This window comes from Doryrhamphus excisus, chromosome 12, assembly GCF_030265055.1.
Source record: "Doryrhamphus excisus isolate RoL2022-K1 chromosome 12, RoL_Dexc_1.0, whole genome shotgun sequence".
In the NCBI taxonomy this organism is placed as follows: Eukaryota; Metazoa; Chordata; class Actinopteri; order Syngnathiformes; family Syngnathidae; genus Doryrhamphus; species Doryrhamphus excisus.
The window spans coordinates 5,178,251-5,203,351 of record NC_080477.1 but is presented as its reverse complement, the minus strand read 5'-3'; the positions used below and the strand labels follow the sequence as shown (position 1 = coordinate 5,203,351).

General features: G+C 39.5%; 1 protein-coding gene and 1 long non-coding RNA gene across 4 annotated transcripts in view; one reads left to right on the top strand and one right to left on the bottom strand.

The window, feature by feature from the left end:
• Nucleotides 1–10,530: 10,530 nt before the first annotated feature.
• LOC131139754 (uncharacterized) lies at nucleotides 10,531–11,917 on the top strand. Its single transcript, XR_009132293.1, has 3 exons — nucleotides 10,531–10,680; nucleotides 11,284–11,354; nucleotides 11,447–11,917. It is a non-coding gene; the product is annotated as an uncharacterized LOC131139754 (long non-coding RNA).
• Nucleotides 11,918–16,187: 4,270 nt separating this feature from the next.
• Nucleotides 16,188–25,101, bottom strand: part of LOC131139687 (C-Jun-amino-terminal kinase-interacting protein 1-like) — a 39,384-nt gene continuing 30,470 nt past the window's right edge. For all 3 annotated transcript variants that reach the window (XM_058089509.1, XM_058089510.1, XM_058089511.1), the window contains exons 7-12: nucleotides 23,791–23,963; nucleotides 22,666–22,769; nucleotides 22,453–22,569; nucleotides 20,869–20,939; nucleotides 19,825–19,923; nucleotides 16,188–19,619 (exon numbers count right to left, since the gene is read on the bottom strand). In XM_058089509.1, coding sequence (XP_057945492.1) covers nucleotides 19,547–19,619; nucleotides 19,825–19,923; nucleotides 20,869–20,939; nucleotides 22,453–22,569; nucleotides 22,666–22,769; nucleotides 23,791–23,963 — 637 coding nt within the window. In that variant the 3' untranslated portion in view covers nucleotides 16,188–19,546. The remainder of the gene's footprint in view (nucleotides 19,620–19,824; nucleotides 19,924–20,868; nucleotides 20,940–22,452; nucleotides 22,570–22,665; nucleotides 22,770–23,790; nucleotides 23,964–25,101) is intronic.

Sequence of the window (25,101 nt, the reverse complement as noted above, 5' to 3'; positions counted from 1 at the left end):
TTATTCTTGTGACATCTCCTTTACTTCAGAACTACAACTCATCATTTAACTGTGCCACTCGTGAGTCAGCGAGGAAACAGTAGTTCTTTGTTTGGCAGGAGCCAATGATGAGCTATCAGCGCACTCACAACGAGCTTTCCCCCCTGATGAATAATAAAATAATAAAAGAATTTAACAGGATTAGAGAGTGCCTTGGATTTTTTTTCAGCTATTTTGGAGCTTGTCAACCCATTGGAAACCACAGGAGGTCATAACCTCATAGAATGACTCACTCACATCTTACAAACACTAAATTCATCACACAGCAACTTAACACTCAAAAGGTAGTAAGCTAGTAAATATACAATAACAGTATCAATACAAATACAAAATTAAAAGAACAACTATTTTACTGTTTTCCCTGTCTCTCAGGACGCTGCAATGATGTCAGCCTCCCTCTGGGCTCCTCTGGCTCCCTCTGGTGGACAGAGGCGGCATCTATCCATCCGGAGTAAACCCACACACGTGGAGAACATGCAAACTCCACACAGAGAGCCCGAGCGGGGACTCAAACCCGGATCTTCAAGCTGTGTGGCCTGCGTGCTAACCACTCCTGCAGCCCCGGTGCATCTTATACATCAGAAACTACAGTATCAATGTGGACTACACTATGTCTCCTCGTGGCAGTGCCCCAAAGAAAAGGAAAGCCATTACCATTGAAGTGAAAATGAATATCATAAAAAGCTCAGAGAGCGAAGAGACACCCACCAATATTAGCCGCTCTTTGCTCGACTGTCGCAACCATCAGTCAGGATAAAGTTTGTTGAAAGCCAATGAATGCTGGAGGGGTCATCGATTCTGGGCGCCGTTCTAAGAAGATCTAGGAGGAGAAAGAAGATTATCCCTCCACACCAGCCTGGGACAATATTTTAAGAAGAAAACACAGATTGCTGAACTTTTGGGTCACACGCCCTCATGATTTACAGTGACTGCATGTGCTTACTATGTACTAACACATGTATGCATTATAGGAGTGTTGAAGAACATAACAAGATTATATAATAACAATAATATAACATGCCGTCTATATTTCCATACGTCTTTTTATTTAGGCCACAGCTGGGTTCTATTTTGTTATTTATAGTGCTGTGTAGGCAGTGTTATTATTATATTATTTCATAGATATATTTAATATTACCAGTATTATCATTAGTGTTTTTAAGGTTTTACTGCTCATTGCAATCACTTTTAGAGGAAAGTTTTTTTTCGAAATAACTTTTGGCTTTGGAAGAACCAGCTGTTCATGTGCGTGTGTGCGTGTGTCATCTGAAAGGTGGTTTCTAAACTTTCCGTATACACACCCCACACAAGCCCAGCTGACTCTATATATACTTTGCGGCACTTTACATAAGAGTTGTTATCATTAATCTGACTCAATTCCCTCCTGTCCAGCACAAACACACAGACACACATGTACATGCACACGCACACAGTGTTCAGCAGAAATAGCTGGTACTCCATTGACTTGGATTTTATTTATAGAAAGCAATTACGGGTAATTATATGCTCTGGTATTAAAATAATTGTCTCCATTTTAAAGATTCTATGGAAGAAAAAACCCAGAGTAACCCAAACACAGTTGCGGCAAATCTCAAGTGGCATACGAAGTTGTCCAATCGTGGTTTTTCAACTCCATTTGCAATGCATTTAAAAATTACTGCTCAAAGAAAATGATAGACTAAACATTGATAGAAAGATGCTGAAGCAGGCAGCTGAGAATGCGATCCATTTCTAGTGCTCATTACACCAAATGCTAATCTTTTTATTTTTGCTGTGGCAATCTTCCCAACCCTAACCCCCTAACACCCTAACCCTCTAACCCCAACCCCAAACCCTAACCAACCCCAACTCCAACCTTAACCCTAACTCTAACCCCAACTCCAACCATAACCCTAACTAACCCCAACTCCAACCCTAACCCCAACCCCCTAATCCCAACCACAAACCCTAACCCCAATCTCTTTATTTTTGCTGTGGCAATCTTCCTAACCCTAACCCCCTAACCCCTTAACCCCCTAACACCCTAACCCTCTAACCCAAAACCCTAACTCTAACCCTAACTAACCCCAACTCCAACCCTAACCCCAACCCCCTAATCCCAACCCCCTAATCCCAACCCCAAACCCTAACCCCAACTCCAACCCTAACTCTAACCCTAACTAACCCCAACCCCCTAATCCCAACCCCAAACCCTAACCCCAACTCCAACCCTAACTCTAACCCTAACTAACCCCAACTCCAAACCCTAACCCCAACCCTCTAATCCCAACCCCAAACCCTAACCCTAATCTTTTTATTTTTGCTGTGGCAATCTTCCTAACCCTAACCCCCTAACCCTCTAACACCTTAACCCACTGACACCCTAACCCCCTAACAACCTAACCCTCTAACCCCAACTCCAACCCAAACCCCAACTCCAACCCTAACCCTAATTAACCCCAACCCCAAACCCTAACCTTAACTAACCCTAACCCCAACCCTAACCCCCTAATCCCAACCCCAGTGTGTTGTACTATTATTCGGCACATTTTGAGGACAGTCCTTTTGGTACTGGGCCTCGGAAAAAAGAAAGTCCGGGACTGACTGTGTATTTCTGGAGGGTTCTTCGACCACGAGCTGTCCTGACTATCTTTCCTTGACTGAGACCGGGAAAATACAAGCACTGACGCAGATGGAAATAAACAAAAAGTCAAAAACCCAGAAAACCGTCAACTGTGAAAAGCGTTGTAAAGTGGCAGGAAGTAAATCCACAATTTTTGGACTAGATAGAATAATAATATGAGTTTTCATGCCAAATTGCTAGCTAAACAGTGGTTGCTGCTCACTAGCCTTGTATCTTGGAGTCGATCTCTCAATGTTAATAAGTAAATCTATATTTATGTACGATATTCTACAAGTCTTAGAATAATGTAGGTCTGGATGTCAAATTTCAAGGTTAGCTAATCAGCAATTGCTGATCATTGGGAGTGACCAGGATGGATAGGATCAGCAACGAGTACATCAGAGGGACATTACATGTTATAGGCCTTGGAGATTCAGAGTCAAGAGAGGCCAGACTGAGATGGTTGGGACATGTCCAGAGGACAGATAGTGAATATATTGGTAGAAGGATGCTGCCAGGTAGGAGGCGTAGAGGAAGACCAAAGAGGAGGTTTATGGATGTAGTGAAGGAGGACATGAGGGTAGTTGGTGTGAGCAGAAGACAGGCTTGGATGGAGGAGATTGATTTGCTGCGGCGACCCCTGAAGGGAAAAACCCAAAGAGAAAGAAGAAGCTAAGCAGCAATTGCTGATCTATCTTGTATCTTGCAGTCTGCATAGAGCCGTCAGCGTCAATCACTTCCAGTCAAACAACATTATTCGTATCGATAATAATCAGCCATAAATCTTTATATTTATCAATTGTGGATACATGCATTGGGTGTTGTGAGAGAAGCAATAGGTTGACAGTGTTGAATAAACAACACGAGAGGCTGGGCTGCCGGCGAAATGTACCGGTGAGCTAGCTAGGGTCATCTAGCTAGAAGACAAGACCGTCTTTGGATTAATTAATTCATTTTTGGATTAATTTCCAACAGAGGCGAGTATGTTAAAGGGGGCCTACTATGCTCATTTTTCAATTTTTCAATTTGTATTGTTGTCTTCTATGGCTACATGCAATAGCGTTTTAGATTTTTCAGGATCTGCACCTATTCCAGCTGTATTTCCCTGGATTTGTGCTTCCTGCCAAAACGGTGTGTTGGAATAAAATTCACCCACGGCACCCCCACTCAGCTGTGATTGGCCACAGGCCCAAAGTACTTCCTAACAATGAACCATATAAACAAAAAAAAATAAAAAAAATAAAATAAAATAAAAAAAAAGGAAGTCCACCCCTCTGTGACATCACAAATAGCTGGTTTTACCACGCCTTTTCAAACGGAGCATTTTAAGCAATCCCAAACATTTTTAGGGCTCACTTCCAAATGTGCAAACCTCATTATCTGAAACTTTGGCATCGTTTAACACGAGAATACAACATGCTAAGTACATTTATAGTACATTAGTACATTATAGTACATTTTGTTACTATTTTTCATTTTTGTGGCCTAATCATTGTAAATAAAAAATACTATATGAATAATATCTCGCCCCTGTATCTCGACATACCCGAGCACGTACTTGACATTTTCACTGTATGATCTATTTGAATGCATGAAAGACCATAAAGTATAAAAGTCCAATAGAGCAGGTGGCCGTGGAAGAAGAAAAAGGCAAGTGGAGCAAAAAGAAACATCAAAAGGAGAAGAGGGCTTGATGGAGCAGGCCCGAGGGGGGAGCAATCAAACACCTCCTTTATGTACACATATGCACACTGCACTCATGTCACTCATGTGTCAGAGGACAGGCCAAATCCCTACTGGAGATGAATTACCCAGACCCATTCATTGGGGGAATTTGGGGAATTTTCTCTCATGTGCCAGTCGGCGGACACACAGGAGACATTTGACTCCCAAAAATAGTTTTTGTCCAAATGTTCCACACATATCGGAAGAATACAGTGAAACCCAATCAATTTTTCTATAAGAAATTAATGCAAATCTAATGAATCTGTTCAAAATAATAACAGAAAACTGGACTTCCATGATATTCCATTGGCGTTGAATGGCAGACACCTTGACACTCAGTTGGGTTCAAGGAGCCATACTTGCCACCCACTTCACTTCATAACCTTCATGAGCAAGGCACCTATCATCTAGGAGGTGTCTTTGGTCTCCTTATCACGTTGGATAACCTTCCCAAGGAATGGAACCATGCTCTGCTCCAGAATGTCGCAGATGTTCTTCAATTGGGTGAAGCTCATCACCTCACCTCGCCGATCGGTCTCTTCTACTTCTCTCACCTTTTGAAGTCCCTACCTCATCTTTGCACGGTACAGAATGATTTACAGATTCTATTAAAGCTGTCAGGCCGTAATGCTACACAATGGAAGAAGTGGCTCAAGGCCAAAAGTGTGTGTGTGTGTGTGTGTGTGTGTGTGTGATGGTGTGTAGCTTGAGATATGCCTCAGATCAAGCTGAACACAATAGTTCTTTGTGTGTCAGACAAGAATGTGGATGTAAAAGGATGAGCTGGATGTAGTTCTGCGTTAGCTGATTTCACACCGTCTTCGCTTTTGAGCAACATCCACCTTTTCGATGTGGATCTTCACTTTTCTGAAACTCTTCCTTTTCTTCTCTCTATCACACTATACCACCCGTTCACGGTCACAGTCTCCATAATTACAGAGGAATGCGACCTTTGGGGGGCAAAGTGATACTTGGGAGTATGATGTTACACTTTGACACGTATCCTTGTGCAAGGGCATGCAAGGATGGTGTTGGGGGGGGGGGGGGGGGGGGGGTTATTGTGGTTCTGAGAAAAAAAAGGTACTGTCAAAAAGATCACTGTGGGATTCAAGCAAGAAGGGCAGCAGGGGGTGAGTGGTTAAATGCGAGGAAGCGTGTTCAACTCCCCTGGCTGGCAGGTATCAGGCGTTTTTCCCTTAAGGTTAATGGATTGTGTTGAACAGTTCAGGTGTCGCTGTTGTTAATAGACACTAAATGCTGATATTAGGTAAGGTTAAGGCTTTTTCCGGTTCACTATTGGTCGGTTTCCCGAAACAAATCCCGAACAAGATTGTAGATCTCAGCGCAAGGTGATAATGTAGGAGTAATTGAAGTTATTGTCACTTTTGCATGAATTTTTCCTCCGCACTTTACCATGGCAATGTGCGTCATTCATGTAATTTATTAATGGCACACCTGAAAAGCATGAAGACTAGCATGCTCACTGTTTCCTGTTTACGTATAAATTACTTGGCACACAATTTGTGACCAAAAATTGTGTGCATTGGCACAAACTAACACATGACTTATATACACCTTGTCGGGTCGTTTTTACACGGGATGTGAATCGTAAAATGATGCGGTTCGTATCGATAATAATCAGCCATAAATTATTATTTATTAATTGTGGAGACATGCATTGGGTGTTGTGAGAGAAGCAATAGGTTGATGGTGTTGAATAAACAACACAAGAGGCGAAATGTACCGGTGAGCTAGCTAGAGTCATCTAGCTAGAAGATTAGACCATCTTTGGATTAATTAATTCATTTTTGGATTAATTTCCAACAGAGGCGAGTATGTTAAACAAGGCCTATTATGCTCATTTTTCAATTTTTCGATTTGTATTGTTGTCTCCTATGGCTACACGCAATAGCGTTTTAGATTTTTCAGGATCTGCACCTATTCCAGCTTTATTTCCTTGGATTTGTGCTTCCTGCCAAAACGGTGTGTTTGAATAAATTTCACCCATGACACGCCCACTCAGTTGTGATTGGCCACACGCCCAAAGTACTTCCTAACAATGAACCATATAAGGAAGTCCACCCCTCTGTGACATCACAAGGAGCTAGTTTTACCACGCCTTTTCAAACGGAGCGTTTTAAGCAATCCCAAACCTTTTTAGGGCTCACTTCCAAATGTGCAAACCTCATTATCTGAAACTTTGGTACCATTTAACACGAGAATACAACATTCTAAGTACATTTATAGGTCAGAAAAGTGGGGAAAAGTATAATAGGTCCACTTTAACTGTTCTGCTTTGTAACTTGATAACTTTGAAATGTTAGACCTGGAGCTTTGACAGCACTATGCTCAGTCTGAAATGTTTCACCATTACCATTTATTGGTAACATTTTGAGTACATAAAGTTTGGGACCCCCTGATAATTTTCAAGATTTTCCTTTATAAATCACTGGTTGTTGGGATCAGCCATATCAGGTAAATATATCCTATAGCAGACAAACACACTGATAGATGAGAAGTGAAATAGGATTTACAGAAAGTATGCAATAATTATTTTAACAAAAGTAGGCAGGTGCATACTACATTTTGGCACCCCAACAGAAAAATGACATCAATATTTAGTAGACCCCCTTTTGCAGAAGAAGAAGTGGGTTTCGCACCTTTGTTTGACGAAGCTAAAGGAGGCATGGCAGATGTGTAAATGGAAATGTGTGAGTACACAAACTGCCAGACGTGTGCAGGTGTGTTGACTTTTATGGTCAATGTGATGTTTATGCATCGGGCTTTGCGTGATTCCAGGTCACCTCAATATTTTCATAGCTGGGTTTCAACGTAGATCTCATTAAGCGGAAGAGCAAGATGAGGTCAGAAAGTCCAACAAATACTCCCTGGAATGAAACTGCCTGTCTGTGGAATAAGAACAACATCCCAGACAGGAAAATGGAATAGCAAAGCCCCCCCAGTATGACATTTCTGTGGATTTTGTTGTCCGATTAGCAAGAATAATGATGTCACACATTAAATATATACGTTACATGGTCTGTGGAAAGTCATGGTGTATAATAAAGGTTTCTGCAACTCTACATTATTGGACACATGCTGACAAAAATTATTAAAAACGATTGGAATCATACGGAATATACAATTATTATACAAACAAATTTATTTTACATCATCAGTCCGTCAAAGCTGTGACCACTTCTGTTGTTGAATAATAAGTCATCAAAACAAGTAAAACAGATAATTTGACTCAAAACCAACTATGGTATTTATGTCATGCTAAATTAGTGTCCAATAACATGTTTTTAACCATTATTTCACATTTGTAATGTTTCCTATAGTTTAAACTAAAAACACTAAAAGTGTGCACAGGACTGGTAACTGCAAGGATTGGATGATATGAACTTGATGAAACATTATCGCCCCCATGTGGTTACATGGCGAAACAACAACTGTTTTATTATAATGTCCACAAATTCCACAACGTACTTCCTTCCTCCTAGTCTGTACCAAAGTTGTACTGAGGGGTAACTTAATCAATTGTGCATGGTCCACTGAGTCAAACTGGGTCCTATTAAACTAATAAAAATGATATAAAAGTTATTTAAAAAGTGTCCATTATTCTGCACACCAGCATTGTTTTGACAGACACCAAGGCCATAACTCCTACTGATGTTATTCTGCCTTTCCTTTCCTCTCCAGTATGTCTTTGACAGGTTGGTCGGGTGCTGGGGTGATGAAGGGTGAGCTGAGTTGCCAGATGGAGTCAGGCTATGAATAATGCAGCACTGTTCTCAAACAGGCAGGTTCAAGATGATTCAGGGTCAGCTGAATGTCGTAGGTGGGGGCTTCATGCTGGGTGGTGGGCAGGTTGAGTTGCGCTGATGCTAAGTACAGGTACCGTTGAATTTTACAGAAGTTAATGAATAAAATGTTTTTGTGAAACCGACAGTATGGAAATGTGTGGAAAAAAGTGATTGGGCCACGTTAAACTGCAACAACTGCATGGAGTCTCATACAGTGCTGTGGAGGACTTTTGACCCACTTAATTGTTCTAATTCAGCAACATTGGAGGGTTTTCCAGCTTGAACCACCTTTTTAAGTTCTTGCCTCAATAGGATTCACGTCAGGACTTTGACTAGACTACTCAAAAGCAAAAAAAAAAGCTCCAGACCATCACACTACCACTACCATATTTTACTGTTGTTTTTCTTTAAATGCGGTGTTACTTTTAGGCCAGATTTAATGGGGGCACACAACATCATCAACATGTTTTCTGGCAAAATTTAAAAAAGTCTTAATGTTCTTCTTGTTCAACAGTTGAAATGACTTTAGAACTTTTTCCAGACTGATAGATCTCAATTTTGTGTGTCATACGATTGGCTGGCGACCAGACCAGGGTGTACCCCACCTCTCGCCTGAAGTCAGCTAGGATAAGCTTCAGGACACCCCGGCTACCCCGGTGGTAAAACTGCCCCTTTGTGATGTCACAGATGAGCGGACGTGCTTATATGGGCGTGGCTGTAAGCCAGATAAGCTCTATGCCCCCCCCCCCAAGCTCAGCTCCAATGTTTACATTGCGAGCGATGGCTAATACGGGAAAGACACATTTGTTTACAATTTCTAATGACGCCACCATCACCTTAAGCTACTTACAATTAAGAGACGTCTTGAAATAACCTCTTTTCTTGAGAAACTTCAGACTGTCCAATCTCTACTTCCAGATCGGATTTGGAATCCAACACATAACCATTGTGTGTTAAAAGCTGACATCTTAAAAAGATACATCACTGTTTATCATCAACTCCTACGGTAGCTACACAAACCGGATGTCCTTTAAAGTACCCGTGAATGTGACGGACCTTCTTTGCAGGAACCACAAAATCCAAAGGAATAATGTACAGCTGAATAGGTGCAGATTCTGGAAGAACTAGAATGCTTTGCATGCTGATTATCGTCTGTAGCCGCTCTATAGGAGTCCACAATCAATACAAAGACCCGAAAAAATTAGCATAATAGATCCATCCATCACAGGTATGCTGGAGCCTATCCCAGCTGTCTTCAAGCGAGATGCAGGGTACACCCTGGACTGGTCGCCAGCCAATCACAGGGCACATATAGACAAACAACCATTCACACTCACATTCATACCTATGGACAATTTGGAGTCACCAATTAACCTAGCATGTTTTTGGAATGTGGGAGGAAACCGGAGTACCCGGAGAAAACCCACAGGCGGAGACTCGAACCCAGGTCTTCCCGATATCCTGACCGTGTGGCCTACCACTTGTCCACCATGCGGCCCATATAAGTTTCCTTTAATAATACAAATGCTGAATTTTGTGTCCACTTGTGTTTCAATAATATTTAAGTGTGACAAAATAAGAAATGGGCTGCACGGCGGTCGAGTGGTTAGCGTGCAGACCTCACAGCTAGGAGACCGGGCTTCAATTCCACCCTCGGCCATCTTTGGTTGGAGTTTGCATGTTCTCCCCGTGCATGCGTGGGTTTTCTCCGGGTACTCCGATTTCCTCCCACATTCCAAAAACATGCTAGGTTAATTGGCCACTCCAAATTGTCCATAGGTATGAATGTGAGTGTGAATGGTTGTTTGTCTATATGTGCCCTGTGATTGGCTTGTGAGGTGACCAGTCCAGGGTGTACCCCGCCTCTTGCCCGATGACAGCTGGGATAGGCTCCAGCACCCCTGCGACCCTTGTGAGGATAAGCGGTAGAAAATGAATGAATGAAAATAATAAATCAGGAAGGGGGCATCCACTTTTTTCCCACCACTGTATTTAGATCATTGAGATCCACTCAATGCATGTTCTTGATTATTGATCCTTTTTACTACTTTTAACATTAGATGAATAAACATATCTACAGAATTCTGCAATAGGATGTTGAAAACAGAAAAGGTGACTAAAAACATAAAATCCACTGGACCTTAATTGGTTAAAATGTTGTTTCACTGATGACAAACATGTTTCCAATGATGACAAGACACTTGGATTAGTGTTGCTTTGCATCACCTTTAAAGTGTTTGGGATGCATCATCAAAACTCAGTTGTATGTCTTTATGATACGCTTGTTGTCATGTCCGTGGAAGCTATGATATCAAGGCCAAGCATGCATGGAGTATAACGTTTAGCTACAAATACACATTGATTAGTTGAAATAACATTTACAATTTTCACATTCTAATCATCCTGCATGTACTCGACTGTACCACATAAAGTTAAAATGACAACATTTCATCTCTTATTCCTCACACTTGTGGTCAGTGGAAGTCTGTGTCGTCATTTGGTGAGCAGGTAGACATTCTAAGTTTTATTTCCCCCAGTGAAAAGTATGCATGTATGTTGTGTTTTTTGCCAAGTTACAGTATAATTTTTTGATTTTAAGATTCTCTTACTGGTTTTTAAACGTCTTAACGGCCTTGCACTTTTTTATTTATCTGATCTGCTTTTACCATATCAACCCCCGCGGACCCTGCGGTCCTCCGGCACTGGCCTTTTAACTATACCAAAACCCAGAACTAAAACCCACAGTGAGGCAGCATTTAGCCACTATGGCCCCCACCTGTGGAAGAGCCTGCTGGAGAGCCTCAGGACTGCAGAGACTTGATATTTTTAAAAAAAGATTAGACACCTTTTTAATCAGGCTTTTAACTCATATTTTAAACTTTTTTTTATCTTTTTAGTCCTATTTTATGCACTGGGGGCTGTGTCGGGTCTGCTGAGGGGGTGCCATCCTTTGGTCCCTTCTACCCGGCCGGCTGGGGGTTCCTCCCTTTTAATTCTGTAAAGCACTTTGTGTTGTATGTCTCTGCAGGAAAAGTGCTCTACAAATAAAGTTGATTTGATTTGATGATGCCTCAGCAGTGACACATTCAATGGTTTTGTATCATCTTGCAGAACTAAAGATGGGACAGAAATTGAGCTGTTTGACTCCAGCCACATCCAACCGTACGTTCATCATACTGATGGTGAGAGAGTCTCTTCCATCACTTATGTCATATAAATTATTATGAATAAAATATATATATTATACTATATACAGTATATGTACTTACTGCAGATTACGGCCAGAAGCCTGTCCCTCTCCCTGCACCACCCATCGCAGGAAGTCATTATTATCCAAACCTGGAGAATGAATACTTTTAAAAGAAAATTATTCACAGCAGCCGCACGGTGTATGAGTGGTGAGCATGTTGGCCCTGGGTTTGATTCTCCATTTGGGCATCTCTGTGTGGAGTTTGCATGTTCTCCCCCGTGCGGGCGTGGGTTTTCTCCATTGGAATAGCATGAGTGTGAATGTTGTTTGTCTATATGTGCCATGTGATTGGCTGGCGACCAGTCCAGGGTGTATGCTGCCTCTCGCCCAAAGTTACCTGGGATAGGCTCTGGCATACCGCCTGCAACCCTTGTGAGGATAAGCATGAAAATGGATAATGGATGATTCACAGCATGGCAGATGCTCCTAATCGCTTTTACTACCTTTGTTCAGCCATTCTATGGATGCTGTTGTTGCTACCTGTTGTGTTCAATAAACTGGAAATAAAATCAAATTCATAGTCTGAGCCATCTTTTAAAATATGTCACTGTTGGTTTAGTGTAGTGCAGGGGTCTCAAACTCAATTTACTTGGGGCCCACTGGAGTTTGGGTCTGGGTGAGACTGGGCCACATCAGGTTTCCCCCCCCAAAAAAACGCATTTATTAAAAACAAAAAAATTTAAAAAAATTCACTTTGGTTCCAATTTTCTACAAGAAAAGCTCTGATAAAACATTCCACTGTTCTCAAATATCTTACTTATTATTTTTCTACACAAAATAAGATGAAAAATAAATAAACAAATCAAGAATAAAGAAAATCAATCAATCAGTAATAAATAAATACAATAATAATAATAATAAAACGGCAAATAATAAAAACTTAAGAAACCATATATAGTTGGTGGGTAGACAAATTATTTTTTCAGATTAAAATGAACAAAGCATTATTAGAGCCCTGTAGACATGACAAAACACGACTATAGTCACATTTATACTCTTTTTATTTACAACATATTGCGCAACTGCAGGGTCTTGAGACACATGCTAACTCGCAAACTAGAGAGCTAGCGACTTGAAGCTAACAGTCGCCTTCAAGTTATTTCCTTTAAACTTAAATAGCCAAAAACTTACCACTTCCACACGGATAGGGAGGATAACTATGAACAGTTATTTAACCTTTAACATGAACATGAATCAAACGTAATAATTTTTTCTGGGTACATGATACCATACAGCATCCATATCAAACTTGCGCGGGCCGCACTAACATTAAACTTTCATATCAAGGCGGGGGCCTCAAACTAGTGTCCTGTGGCCCACATTTGGCCCGCGGGCCGCGTGTTTGAGACCACTGGTGTAGTGCATTGTCAGAACACTATTCCCATCACTGTTATGATACTTATACTATATATAATCCTCCATTTTTTGTCACGTTATAAATGAAAACATAAGCAATATGATTATCTGCTATGAAAACACTAAATCAAAGATCCTCTCACTGTGGTGTCTAAACTTTTTTTTTTTTGGTTTTATTAAAAAAAATAGCTGCGAATGGCCTCCGTGTGACAGCCATTGAATGTTTTCATTAATAAATGGACTGAACTGTTGGGATGGTTTGTTGACGTTAGCAGACTCAATGTGGCCACCAGTTGTTTCAACCCCCATTTAGTGGTTGACTCACCTTGTGGAAGGTCGTCTCTGGTGATGTCTCTGGCTGCAACTCTCTGACCCTGAACATCACAAATGGTTAGAAAATGGATGCTTCAAAGACACACTAGAACATGGTTAACGCCACCACAGTTTTCTGGTAAATCTAAGCAATCTAACAATACTCTTTTTTCTACATACACACATGGACAAAATTGTTGGTACCCCTCAGTTAAAGAAAGGAAATCCCACAATTCTCACTTAAATCACTTGAACTAAAACTAAAACTAAATCATGCTGTTTGGTAACAGCAGAAAGGACACGTACCAGCAAATACAAATAGACGGTGTGGACATTGAAAGGGTGAAGGAAAATACATTTCTGGGGATCACAATAGATGAAAATATGAGCTGGAAACCTCATATTACAAATATACAACATAAGGTGGCCAGAAATATTTCAGCAAAATTGGTTCTCAATCAGAAATCACTCCACACTCTTTATTGCTCTCTGGTTCTACCATATCTTACTTATTGTGTGGAAATATGGGCTAATAACTATAAAAGCAATCTTCACTCGCTAAATGTACTGCAAAAAAGGTCAGTAAGGATAATTGATAATGCCGCCTACAGAGAACATACTAACTCCTTATTTCTAAAATCACAAATACTTCAACTTGCTGATATAGTTCATCTTCAAACAGCTAAAATAATGCATAAGGCTAAAAACAACCAATTAGCTAAAAATGTCATCCAATACTTCTCTACAAGAGAGGAGAAATATGATCTCAGGGAAGAAGTACATTTGAAACACTCCTTCCATAGACGTTCGATGGGATTCAGATCTGGGATCATAAAGGGCCACTTCAGAATAGTCCAACACTTTTCTCTTAGCCATTCTTGGGTGCTTTTGGTTGTGTTTTGGATCGTTGTCCTGTTGAAAGACCCATGACCTGAGATTGAGACCAAGCTTTCTGACACCAGGCAGCACATTTCTCCCCAGAATGCCTTGATAGTCTGGAGATTTCATTGTACCTTGGCCAACTTCAAGACACCCTGTGCCAGATGCAGAAAAGCAGCCCCAAAACTTAACTGAGCCTCCTCCATGTTTCCCAGTAGGGACAATGTTCTTTTCTTGATTGGCTTGATTTTTTAGTCTACGAACCAAAAAGCTCCAGTTTGGACTCATCTATCATAGAACATTCTCCCAGAAGCTCTGTGGCTTGTCAACATGCATTTTCGCAAATCCCAGTCTTGCTTTTTTATGATTAGCTTTCAACAGTGGTGTCCTCCTCGGTCGTCTCCCATGAAGTCCACTTTGACTCAAACAACGACCAATAGTGCGATCTGACACTGATGGACCTTGGCCTTGGAGTTCACCTTTCATTTCTTTGGAGATTGTTCTGGGCTCTTTGGATACAATTCCAACTATCCGTCTCTATTTGTCATCAGTTTTCCTGTCCAGGGAGGTTGGCTACTGTCCCGTGGACCTTAGACTTCTGAATAATTATGATTATTTATTCTAAATTATTTGTACAAATTACTGTTTACGCTGTACATTGTTCATATTTGATGTCATCTATTTATTCTCCACATTATTATTTATTATTTATTATTATACGGGAACCAGGCAACGACATTTCGTTGGCAATTTCACTGCTGTGTTATTGTGCAATGACAATAAAGAAAGACTATCTATCTAATATGTGCCACTGTTGTCACAGGAACTTGAAGCTGCTTAGAGATGGTCTTATAGTCTTTACCCTTCAGATGTTTGTCTATCATTTTCTTTCGAATGTCCTGGGACAATTCTTGCCTTTGCTTTCTGTTGTCCATGTTCAGTGTGGTACACACCTTGCCACCAAACAGCACAGTGAATATTTGTCACCCTTTAATAGGCAGACTGATTATGAGTTTGAAGACACCTATGATGTCAATTAAAGGACACACGTGAGATAATCATGTGACTCTGGTCAAATTGTTTTCAATCTTTTGAAGAGGTACCATCATTTTTGTCCAGGCCTGTTTCATTAGTTAAAATATTAAGTTATGGGTACCATCCTGTTTCATTAATTTGTTTTTTTAAATAATTATGTTAATCAACAATTCAAAAGTGATGGCTGATTTTGAGTGTTTATTTTTCAATATTTTTTTATTTATTGTTACTTTTGTAAATTTCAAGTTGTTTTCAATATTTTGAAGAGGTACCATCATTTTTGTCCAGGCCTGTTTCATTAGTTTATTTTTTTTAAATAATTATGTTAATCAACAATTCAAAAGGGGGCGGCAAGGCGGTCAAATGTTTAGCGCGCAGCCCTCACAGCTAGGAGACCAATTCCACCCTCGGCATGTTGCATGTTCTCCCCGTGCATGCGTGGGTTTTCTCCGGGTACTCCGGTTTCCTCCCACATTCCAAAAACATGCTAGGTTAATTGGCGACTCCAAATTGTCCATAGGTATGAATGTGAGTGTGAATGGTTGTTTGTCTATATGTGCCCTGTGATTGGCTGGCCACCAGTCCAGGGTGTACCCCGCCTCTCGCCCGAAGACAGCTGGGATAGGCTCCAGCACCCCCGCGACCCTCGTGAGGAAAAGCGGTAGAAAATGAATGAATGAATGAATGAACAATTCAAAAGTGATGGCTGATTTTGAGTGTTTAATTTTCAAATAAAATTTATTTATTGTTACTTTTGTAAATTTCAAGTAACTTCAGTGAAAATTGTGGGATTTTATTTCTTTAACTGAGGGGTACCAACAATTTTGTCCACGTGTGTAACTAGCTGCAACAAGTGAAAATATAACTCTTGTTATAGATATTAGCATCTTACAGCTGAATTAGTTTAGCCATAATCACAATAATAGTTGTGTGTGTGTTTGTGTGTACCTTGAGTAAGACCAAATCGTGAAGGGAGCGTGATGTCACCTGACTGATGTCATATGAAAGATATTGTCATTTCCCGATATGCGCCCGTGTGGGGGTGGTGGGGTTATATATATATATATATATATATATATATATATATATATATATATATATATATATATATATATATGTATAATATATTAATGCATATATAACTGTTGTAATAAAAACAAGACACACGATTTCTTACATTTTTAAATAAAGAATTCTCACCTAAAAAAAAAATCCACACACTGAATTAATACAATGTTGATAATTACAGATATTAAATCATTTCTATATGACATGTTTGTACACCCTTTGTGCAGCCCCCTCCTCCCCCCACTGTCTGGCTTGACTGGCTCTTGAAAAAAAAAAATAGTCACAACATCAGCAGCAACGGGAGATTTTTTTCATTTCTTGAACGTCCCATGTCTTCAACAGTGGGGGCTAAAAGATGGCCGCATCCTTCAACAAGAATTATCTGTTTTAGAAACATTCTTTGTTAAATATAGATCCCATAAAACTATCTCTTACAAATGAGCGTTCGTTTTTTTTGTCCCCACTACTTTGGCTCGTGTTCTGCGTACCTTCATTCCAAAATATATTTATAAACAAGGCATGCTGCAAGTCCCGGCTTGGAATCAACACATACTGGACTGTTGTAATGCAGCACATGAGGGGCAGTGGGAAGAAAAAAAAAACACATCAAACACACAAACATCACAATCTGCATTCAAACACTCAATAGCATCATCATTTAGAATCACTTCAAATGTTGTGATAAGGATGGAGGAAGGTCCCGATGCTCAATGAAAAAGAGGCACTACAAGTGACGTTTTCTGCTCCCATGTACCTGCTGCAGAGGGTCTGCTGTATCTTTGTGTACTTTTCATTTTTAAATCATGTCAAAATACCGCCTGGGATGAACCTTCTGTCCAACACAAGCTTGGACCACATTATTGCTTATTCGAACACCTTTTGTGATGTCACAAAATGATGTCGCGCTGTAACAAGACAATGAAGAACGTTCTAAAAAGCAAGTGCCCTTCAGGAATATGAAAGATTTATCCTAGATTTGGACTGAAACTACATCAAGTCTCCAGTGATGGGATGGCGAGGTATATATTGAATGGTGATATACAGTCATCTTGGTCATTTTAATGCCTGGTATCAGTAAAGGTACATTTGTTTGGGCAAATATAACGGTGACAACAAAAACAGCTCACAGTTACATTTTTGCGGGATACAATAGAGTTATTCATGTAAGAACTTAAGATTCTGGTTATTAGATATAAAAAAAAACTATGGACGTTGCTAGATAATACAGTGGGATGAAAAAGTTTGGCCACCCCTGATCATTTTCTACTCTTCAGAGAAGATGCAACTTGTAATTGGCCACCTTAAATACCCTTTCTCATGATTAGGTCAAGGGTCAATGAGCTTACCAAACAAATTTTGTGTTCCAATAATTGGTGTTAAAAGTATTCAAATCAATAAATCAATGCCTGCTTTAGTTTAAATAATTATTGCACATTTTCACACTTATATGCTAGTGCTACATTAAAATAGCTTTTCAGTATGTGGAATCAAACTATGGAATGGATTGAGTAAGGAAATCAAACAATGCACAACGATGAGCCAATTCAAGAAACAATACAAGCAGTTGATGTTTGCTAAATACAAGGATGAAGAGTCTTGAACCAGTCATGATGTGCTATATATATCACTATATTGACACGCACTATGGTACCCATTATGTGTATGGTGCATTATTAAAAACAAACAAACAAAAAAAAAAACTTAAACTGTATTATGGAAAGCAGGAAGTGAACAAATGTAACAGTTACTGATTGTAAAAGTACCAGATGAAGGGGTAGGATTTAATAAGCTTTGCTTCTTCCTACTCCTTTTGGACATGTGGAACTGTGAACTGATTATGGGATGCACTCAATTGTAATCTGATGCATGTCCAAATGAAATAAAACCATTACCATTACCATTAACATTCCACTTCTCATACAATAGTGTGTTCATCTACTGTATGATATATTTAACTGAAATGGCTGATCCAAACAACCAGTGAAAATCTTGACAATTACCAGGGGTGCCCAAAGTTTTTCATACAACTGTATGAGCTCTTACATTAAACTCTTATGAGTTATTTTTATCATTATATCTCTCCAAACAAATGTACCTTTAGTTGTACCAGACATCAAAATGGATCAATGAACTGAAGAAACAAGGGTGGTCTAATCCTTTTTTTTCCGCACGACTACAATATACAGTATTTGTTACTAAAATGAGTCATCTTCGACTTAAGAAACTTGTACAAAAATGAAATAAGTTGCCTGAGATGCACCAATACCCTTTGATGTGTATTAGTACATTTGAAGTAAAAAAAAAAAAGACAGAAGTTTATTTTGAGAGAGCTACAAAAAGCAAATAGTAGTGATTCGGTGGAATGGTCCTCATCTTGTGAGTCTACTCTTAAATTGTCTGGTCGTTTACTACACTTCCCAGAATGCCCTTCACAGATGCTCGGAACCAAAACCACTGTTTACTAACTTACTGCCTGCTCCTTTGTTGTTGTGTCGATGTGTGAGTGATCATCTGCAATGCAAGGATGTTCATTTGTTGATACACGCCCTCCAATTATTCAAGGTCACAGAAAAAGTCACCCCCTGCTGACTTGTATTTCCAAATACCACAAGTTTTCTTGAAATGGGTGCAAGTACAAGGCAGTTGCGTTTCCACCAAGGACACTGTCACTGAATGGGACTGTCAATGTCACCAATGAGTGGAGTACGCCATGATGGTGAGCATGACCTCTGGGTGGGGCCAGGAAGACAACGGTGTACAATGTATTCACTACTTTCTTACTTACTTTCACTACTGACTGTCTTTTGGACGTCTTTCAGAGCAATTAATGGCTGAGCAGTGTGCCGCGGACATGTTTACAATGCAATGTTTCTGGATTCTGCTCACCATCATGGCGACCAAACACGCATGAGTCAACAGTCCTATTCAATTGTCGTGCCCTTGGTTTCCACCTGCTGAGGTGACTGCTACTTAGCTGACTAGCACTGCAAATGCAGTGACGTGTGCTCTTCATGGACAGCCTGTGATCACCTCATCACTGACGCCATTTTGCATATTTCTTGACACTCTTTAGGCTTCTTCTAACCTCCTCACACCACACAAAGCTTTTGAATACTACAGTAGATCCCCGCTTATTCCCGGTTCGGCATTCGCTACACCACCAATTCACAGAGACTGGAAAGACTGTAAAGATTAATTAATTACAAATTATGGTTGATCGGAATCGACATATCAGCATAAAACCCTGTTCGGAGCATCCCTACTTCTTATGGGTACATCCATTACTCACTTTTTTTCACTGTGGTTTTTGAAAAACAAATAGCAGAGATCTACTGTATTCCCTTCTACTGTATTTTTTTCCTGGTTGTTCATCAGATGTGTTATTTATTTATAGATTTTTAGATGTGTCCTTCATGCAACATCATGTTATCATACAGTGTACTGTACAGGGCTGTGGTTGAAGGCAGGACGAGGCTATTCCAAGTAGATATCTTCTGTCGGGCATGAAAACTCCACAAACTCTTTGTAGTAGAACTGGAAGGCTTTCCTGGAGATACAGAGTTTTACGATATTACCTCAGATGTCCAAGGAATGGTATCAAAAGTGCTTATCAGTAATAAATGATTATAATTTGTGGTGTTTGCAGTGATATTGGTTATATCAGCATGACTCCATCTCTGGTTGGAACTGGTTCAACAAAAAGTATTTGCGTGTCAGTAAGTTTACTACAAAAGAGTCAATCACAGACTCACCCTACTGACTCTGCGACAGGCTTGGTGGAATTTTCAGACACGAACACATGGCAGGCGAATCTCTGGTCTGCCGGGTGTTTGGTTATGAAACCAAAATATCTGCAGAAATTCAACAAATGACACATCCTGTGATCATTTATCAGTATTCGTCACTCTTCAGAGCAGGGGTCTCAAACACACGGCACACTAGTTTGAGGCCCCCGCCTTGATATGAAATTTTAATGTTAGTGCGGCCAGCGCAAGTTTGACATGGATGCTGTATGGTATCATGTACCCAGAAAAAATTATTACGTTTGATTAATGTTCATGTTAAAGGTTAAATAACTGTTAATAGTTATCCTCCCTATCCGTGTGGAAGTGGTAAGTTTTTGGCTATTTAAGTTTAAAGGAAATAACTTGAAGGCTACCGTTTAGGTCGCTAGCTCTCTAGTTTGCGAGTTAGCATGTGTCTCAAGACCCTGCAGTTGCGCAATATGTTGTAAATAAAAAGAGTATAAATGTGACTATAGTCGTGTTTTGTCATGTCTACAGGGCTCTAATAATGCTTTGTTAATTAAAAAAAAATAATTTGTCTACCCACCAACTATATGTGGTTTCTCAAGTTTTTATTATTTGACCTTTTATTATTATTATTATATTTATTTATTACTGATTGATTAATTTTATTTATTCTTGATTTATTTATTTTTCATCTTATTTTGTGTGGAAAAATAAAAATGAAGATATTTGAGAACAGTGGAATGTTTTATCAGAGCTTTTCTTGTAGAAAATTGGAACCAAAGCACTGAAAAAGTTTGTATATTTTTCCGTTTTTAATAAATGCGTTTTTTTTTTTGGAAAACCTGATGCGGCCCAGCGTTGCCCAGACCCTAGCTCCAGTTGCCCCCAGGTAAATTGAGTTTGAGACCCCTGCTTTAGAGGGTGATGGACAAGTGTCACCGTTTGTTCTGAGGTGGAGGAATAATCTACTTTCTATGACTTCTGATGACAACAAGGTACGATTAAGAACAATTATATTTAATATCCACAATGTACTTGACTTACTTGCAGTTTTTGGGGTGATAACCACAGAAGGAGACGTTCTTTAACTGGAAGAAGTGACTGCACTCGGTGCTCTGACAGAGGAGTGGTGGTGGAGGTAAGCACAGAAAGAGAAGGACTATTATTTTCAAGTCAAATCAAAACGTGGTGTATCTCACAAAGCAATATTTCTTGCAGCAGTATTTTCCATATAGGACATCGATGTCGATATTTGTTAAATGTATTAAACATGCATTCAATTGCTATATAATAATGCTTTATGAAGCATCCACGTTTAGTGTAATTTTGTTGAGCTTTGATTCATGCTGGTGCATTTTCTGCAACATATTAATTTAAAATGAATATTAGAATTAAGAATACATTTTTATGAGCAAATGATATTTGTGTTTCATGCACATACATGCTACATTTTAGAACGATCTTGCTCGTGTTTGTTTATATGTGGCCACTTGAGGGCGACACAAGCGTCAGTGTGAAGAGAGATTGTAAGTGGCTTAACCTTCCTCTTGTGTTAGGGTCGGCACCGACCCGTTTTACATTTTAATGCATAAAAAGAATCACATAACATTTGTTTATTGCATCAAGGCTTTTTGACTTCATCAGGAAACTCTATTTCAACAAAATAAAACCAAAAAATTATTATTATATTATATTATATTATATTTATTATAAAAAATTACTTTTGCTAAATTTTAAAATGGTCTGGTTGAAATTATGACCACTGTATTGTTAGGGTCGGTTTCGACCCGGTTATAATCAGATGACTATAAAGCAATATTTTGAGCCACAACTGAAATCACAAGTGTACAATTAGCCAACACAATGACAACCAGCTCCTCTTCTCATCATGTAAGCTTCAGGGGATTCTCATTTTGACCGCTTTTCCAGTATACCAGCAGAAAAACAAGGTCCAGACATGTGAGGGGAATTCACTCATTTGACTGATGGCTGATTTCACATTTACAATTTGGATCATGGAAAGAATGGCAAGAAGTACAGTGAACCAAGATCTGGACCTGTTCTGCTTTTTCATTTCAGCTTATACTAAAGTTCTGTTGCTGAAAACAATAACTTTTTCTACCTTTTCTTGACATTAATATATACGTATGGGTCAAAATTGAGCCCAACACCATAGATGTTTCTTTAGTGATTAATACTAAAATGAGAAAATAAATAAAACTAATTGATTTAAGAGATATGTTCTATAGCTCTCAATAATAGCCAGGTAACAAAAGAACCTTCAATTTATTAATATGATTCTTTTGAGGTTCATTTTACCATTTTTGGAAATTAAAATTGAGGGGTATAGTGACAAAAAAGGCCTACATGCCCACACCAAAAGTATTAAAACCAACATTTTCATGGATGAGGAAGCCTAAGAAGGTAACCAAGACATGAGAAGCAAATTTGATGGTAACTTATTGTTTTTAGTGTATTTTATAGCTGATTTAATACATGGGTCAAAACCGGCCCGTTAACATAAGAGATGATACCAGAAAGCTAACACAAGAGGAAGGCTAATGTGATATTCGTCAACACGTCATGATTTTACATGGTGCACATTAAAAGACCAAAAAGTAGACTTACTCCTTGGCAGGTGTAATAATCCTCCTCAACAGCCAGTTTGATTCCTTTGACGCTGATTTCCAGGATACAGGAAGAGGGAGGGTTGTGCTTGACTGTCATTCTTCTGTTGGTGGCAATCTGGGAAAAACAAATACAAACTTGAGATGTTAATCACTCACACACAAATGTTAAAATCACGTTCCACTTTCTGTTAATATGTAAAGAGGGACTGACCTTCTGCATGGCAGCACACAATACATCATTTCCTTTGTGGTAGGGCACTTGGACTGAGCCCAGGAACTTTAGTCGGTATCTGTCCAACCATTCACTGCTCTTTGCTGGAAGGAGATGAGCCACACAATGCAATGATAATACTGCATTAATATATCACAGTGACTCAGTTCTTCTCAAAGTGTAGCCATAATGGGGGTGGGTGAGAGGCATGGGTGACTATACTATATACTGTACCGGGGGCCCGTTGCACAAGAATTAAGCTGGGGTATCTTTGTTATCCTGGCTCAATGTGTCCATGATTGTAGAAAGTGGGATATGTTCTGACATATAGTAAGTTACCATGGAGATTTATTCTGTGGCGCTAATTTACACCAGACAAGCTAAGGTCCAGGATCTATTCAATCTAATCCCTTATCTCAGTCAATAGTTACCATAAATGGAAGTACGTAGTTATTCTACTACATATTGTTATCACATTCAACTACACCACTGTCATTATTTTTTTTATTTCCATTCATCTTCTATGCCGCTTATACCCGCTCTATAGGGTTGCGGGTATGCTGGGGCCTATTCAGCAGGGATGAAAACATGGTCCACAGATTCCCCATGGGCCACACCGACCTCGGATGGATGGATGGATGTTATCCTTGTGTTAACACATGAGTCCATGCTATGTTTTCGTGGCACAGCTTGCCTCTATTTTGGTTTGTATCTGAAGTTACGTGGTAAACTTGTTCCATAACATGTGTGATTGCGCGGTGCACTACATTGTGCAACGGTGATGCGCCGGGTACGGGATCACTTGATGATGATGAGTGCTATTGGCCCATGGTCCCCTGACTGCAGATGAATTCAATTATTTCTTGGGTTATTTGCTTTAGACCGCTGATTGTCCCGTACATACGGGGGGAGTGGTGTCCAGCATTAGATACATTGTTTCTTTTTTCTATGAAAACAAGAATAAATCAGGATGGTTTTGAAAAGGGTACGGTGCTGAAGCTGAATGTTAATAATTGCAACATTTTATTTGATTGAAATGTTGATGTGAAATTGTCAAGCTAGCAATGACACCTGGAAAAGCCTGCGGCCAATGTAAGTGTTTGTGCCTCCTTGAGGTACTATTACCTTTGAAGCCGTCTACCTCCTTGGTCACTTCTATAGCATAGTAAGCAGGGAAGATTCCTCGGGCACCGGTTCTCATGTTGTAGCCCTCATACCAGTAATCCTCCCCTTGGACTTCCACCAGCAATGGATCATCCACTTCCAGCTCCAATTCATCATCGTGCCGAGGGACAAATCTGGAGATATGGATAAAGTTAAGGAATTTTATTGAATGAACTGGCTAACTGTTTAAAAACAATGACAGTTAATAACTATGACAGTAGAATACTATATATTTATATATTTTGATAGTCTGAGGTTGTCATGTTGCTCCAACATCACACTGCCATCTGGTGTCTGTTATGGTATAGCATGTACTGTACACTTGGACAAAAGTACTGAGACACTCCAATTAGAGTTTTTTTCCCCTAAAAGCTATGGATTAATGAAGTTATGTTATAATATGTGTCTTTATGACCACCAAACATGAGAAACGTTCCCTCTTTCACTTCTTTGTCCCACTATTGGTTGGTGTGGCTTTTCAAGAATGAAAACCTCCTTCCTCGTGAACATGACACCACCCCACTGACCCATCTTTAGCAAGATTGATGAGGTTTGTAAATATCTATATATATTTTAAGATACTAGATATTTACAAAAAGAAAAATAAAGCCTGGAAGTGTGCCACCAGATGTGGGAGCGTTTAGAAAAGGGGTCTCAAACACGCGGCCCGCGGGCCGCAAGTTTGATGCTGTATGGTATCATGTACCCAGAAAAAATTATTACGTTTGATTAATGTTGATTAATGCTGTCTCAAGACCCTGCAGTTGCGCAATTTGTCTACCCACCAACTATATGTGGTTTCTTAAGTTTTTATTATTTGCCATTTTATTATTATTATATTTATTTATTACTGATTGATTGATTTTGTTTATTCTTGATTTGTTTATTTATTTTTCATCTTATTTTGTGCAGAAAAATAAAAATTAAGATATTTGAGAACAGTGGAATGTTTTATCAGAGCTTTTATTGTAGAAAATCGGAACCAAAGCACTGAAAACCTTTGTATATTTTTCTGTTTTTAATAAATGTGTTTTTTGTTTTGGAAAACCTGGTGTGGCCCAGCCTTGCCCAGACCCTAGCTCTAGTGGCCCCCAGGTAAATTGAGTTTGAGACCCCTGGTTTAGAAGATCTGCTGGAAATGTGATTTTTCCTTGCAGATAAATAAAGTATTTTCCACACCATAAAGAGCACCAGATTATAAGGCACATGCTAAAAAACGTCTACAAAAAAGGCAACAGAAGTAAAACAGTCAGTTGAACTTTAGTCCACTAT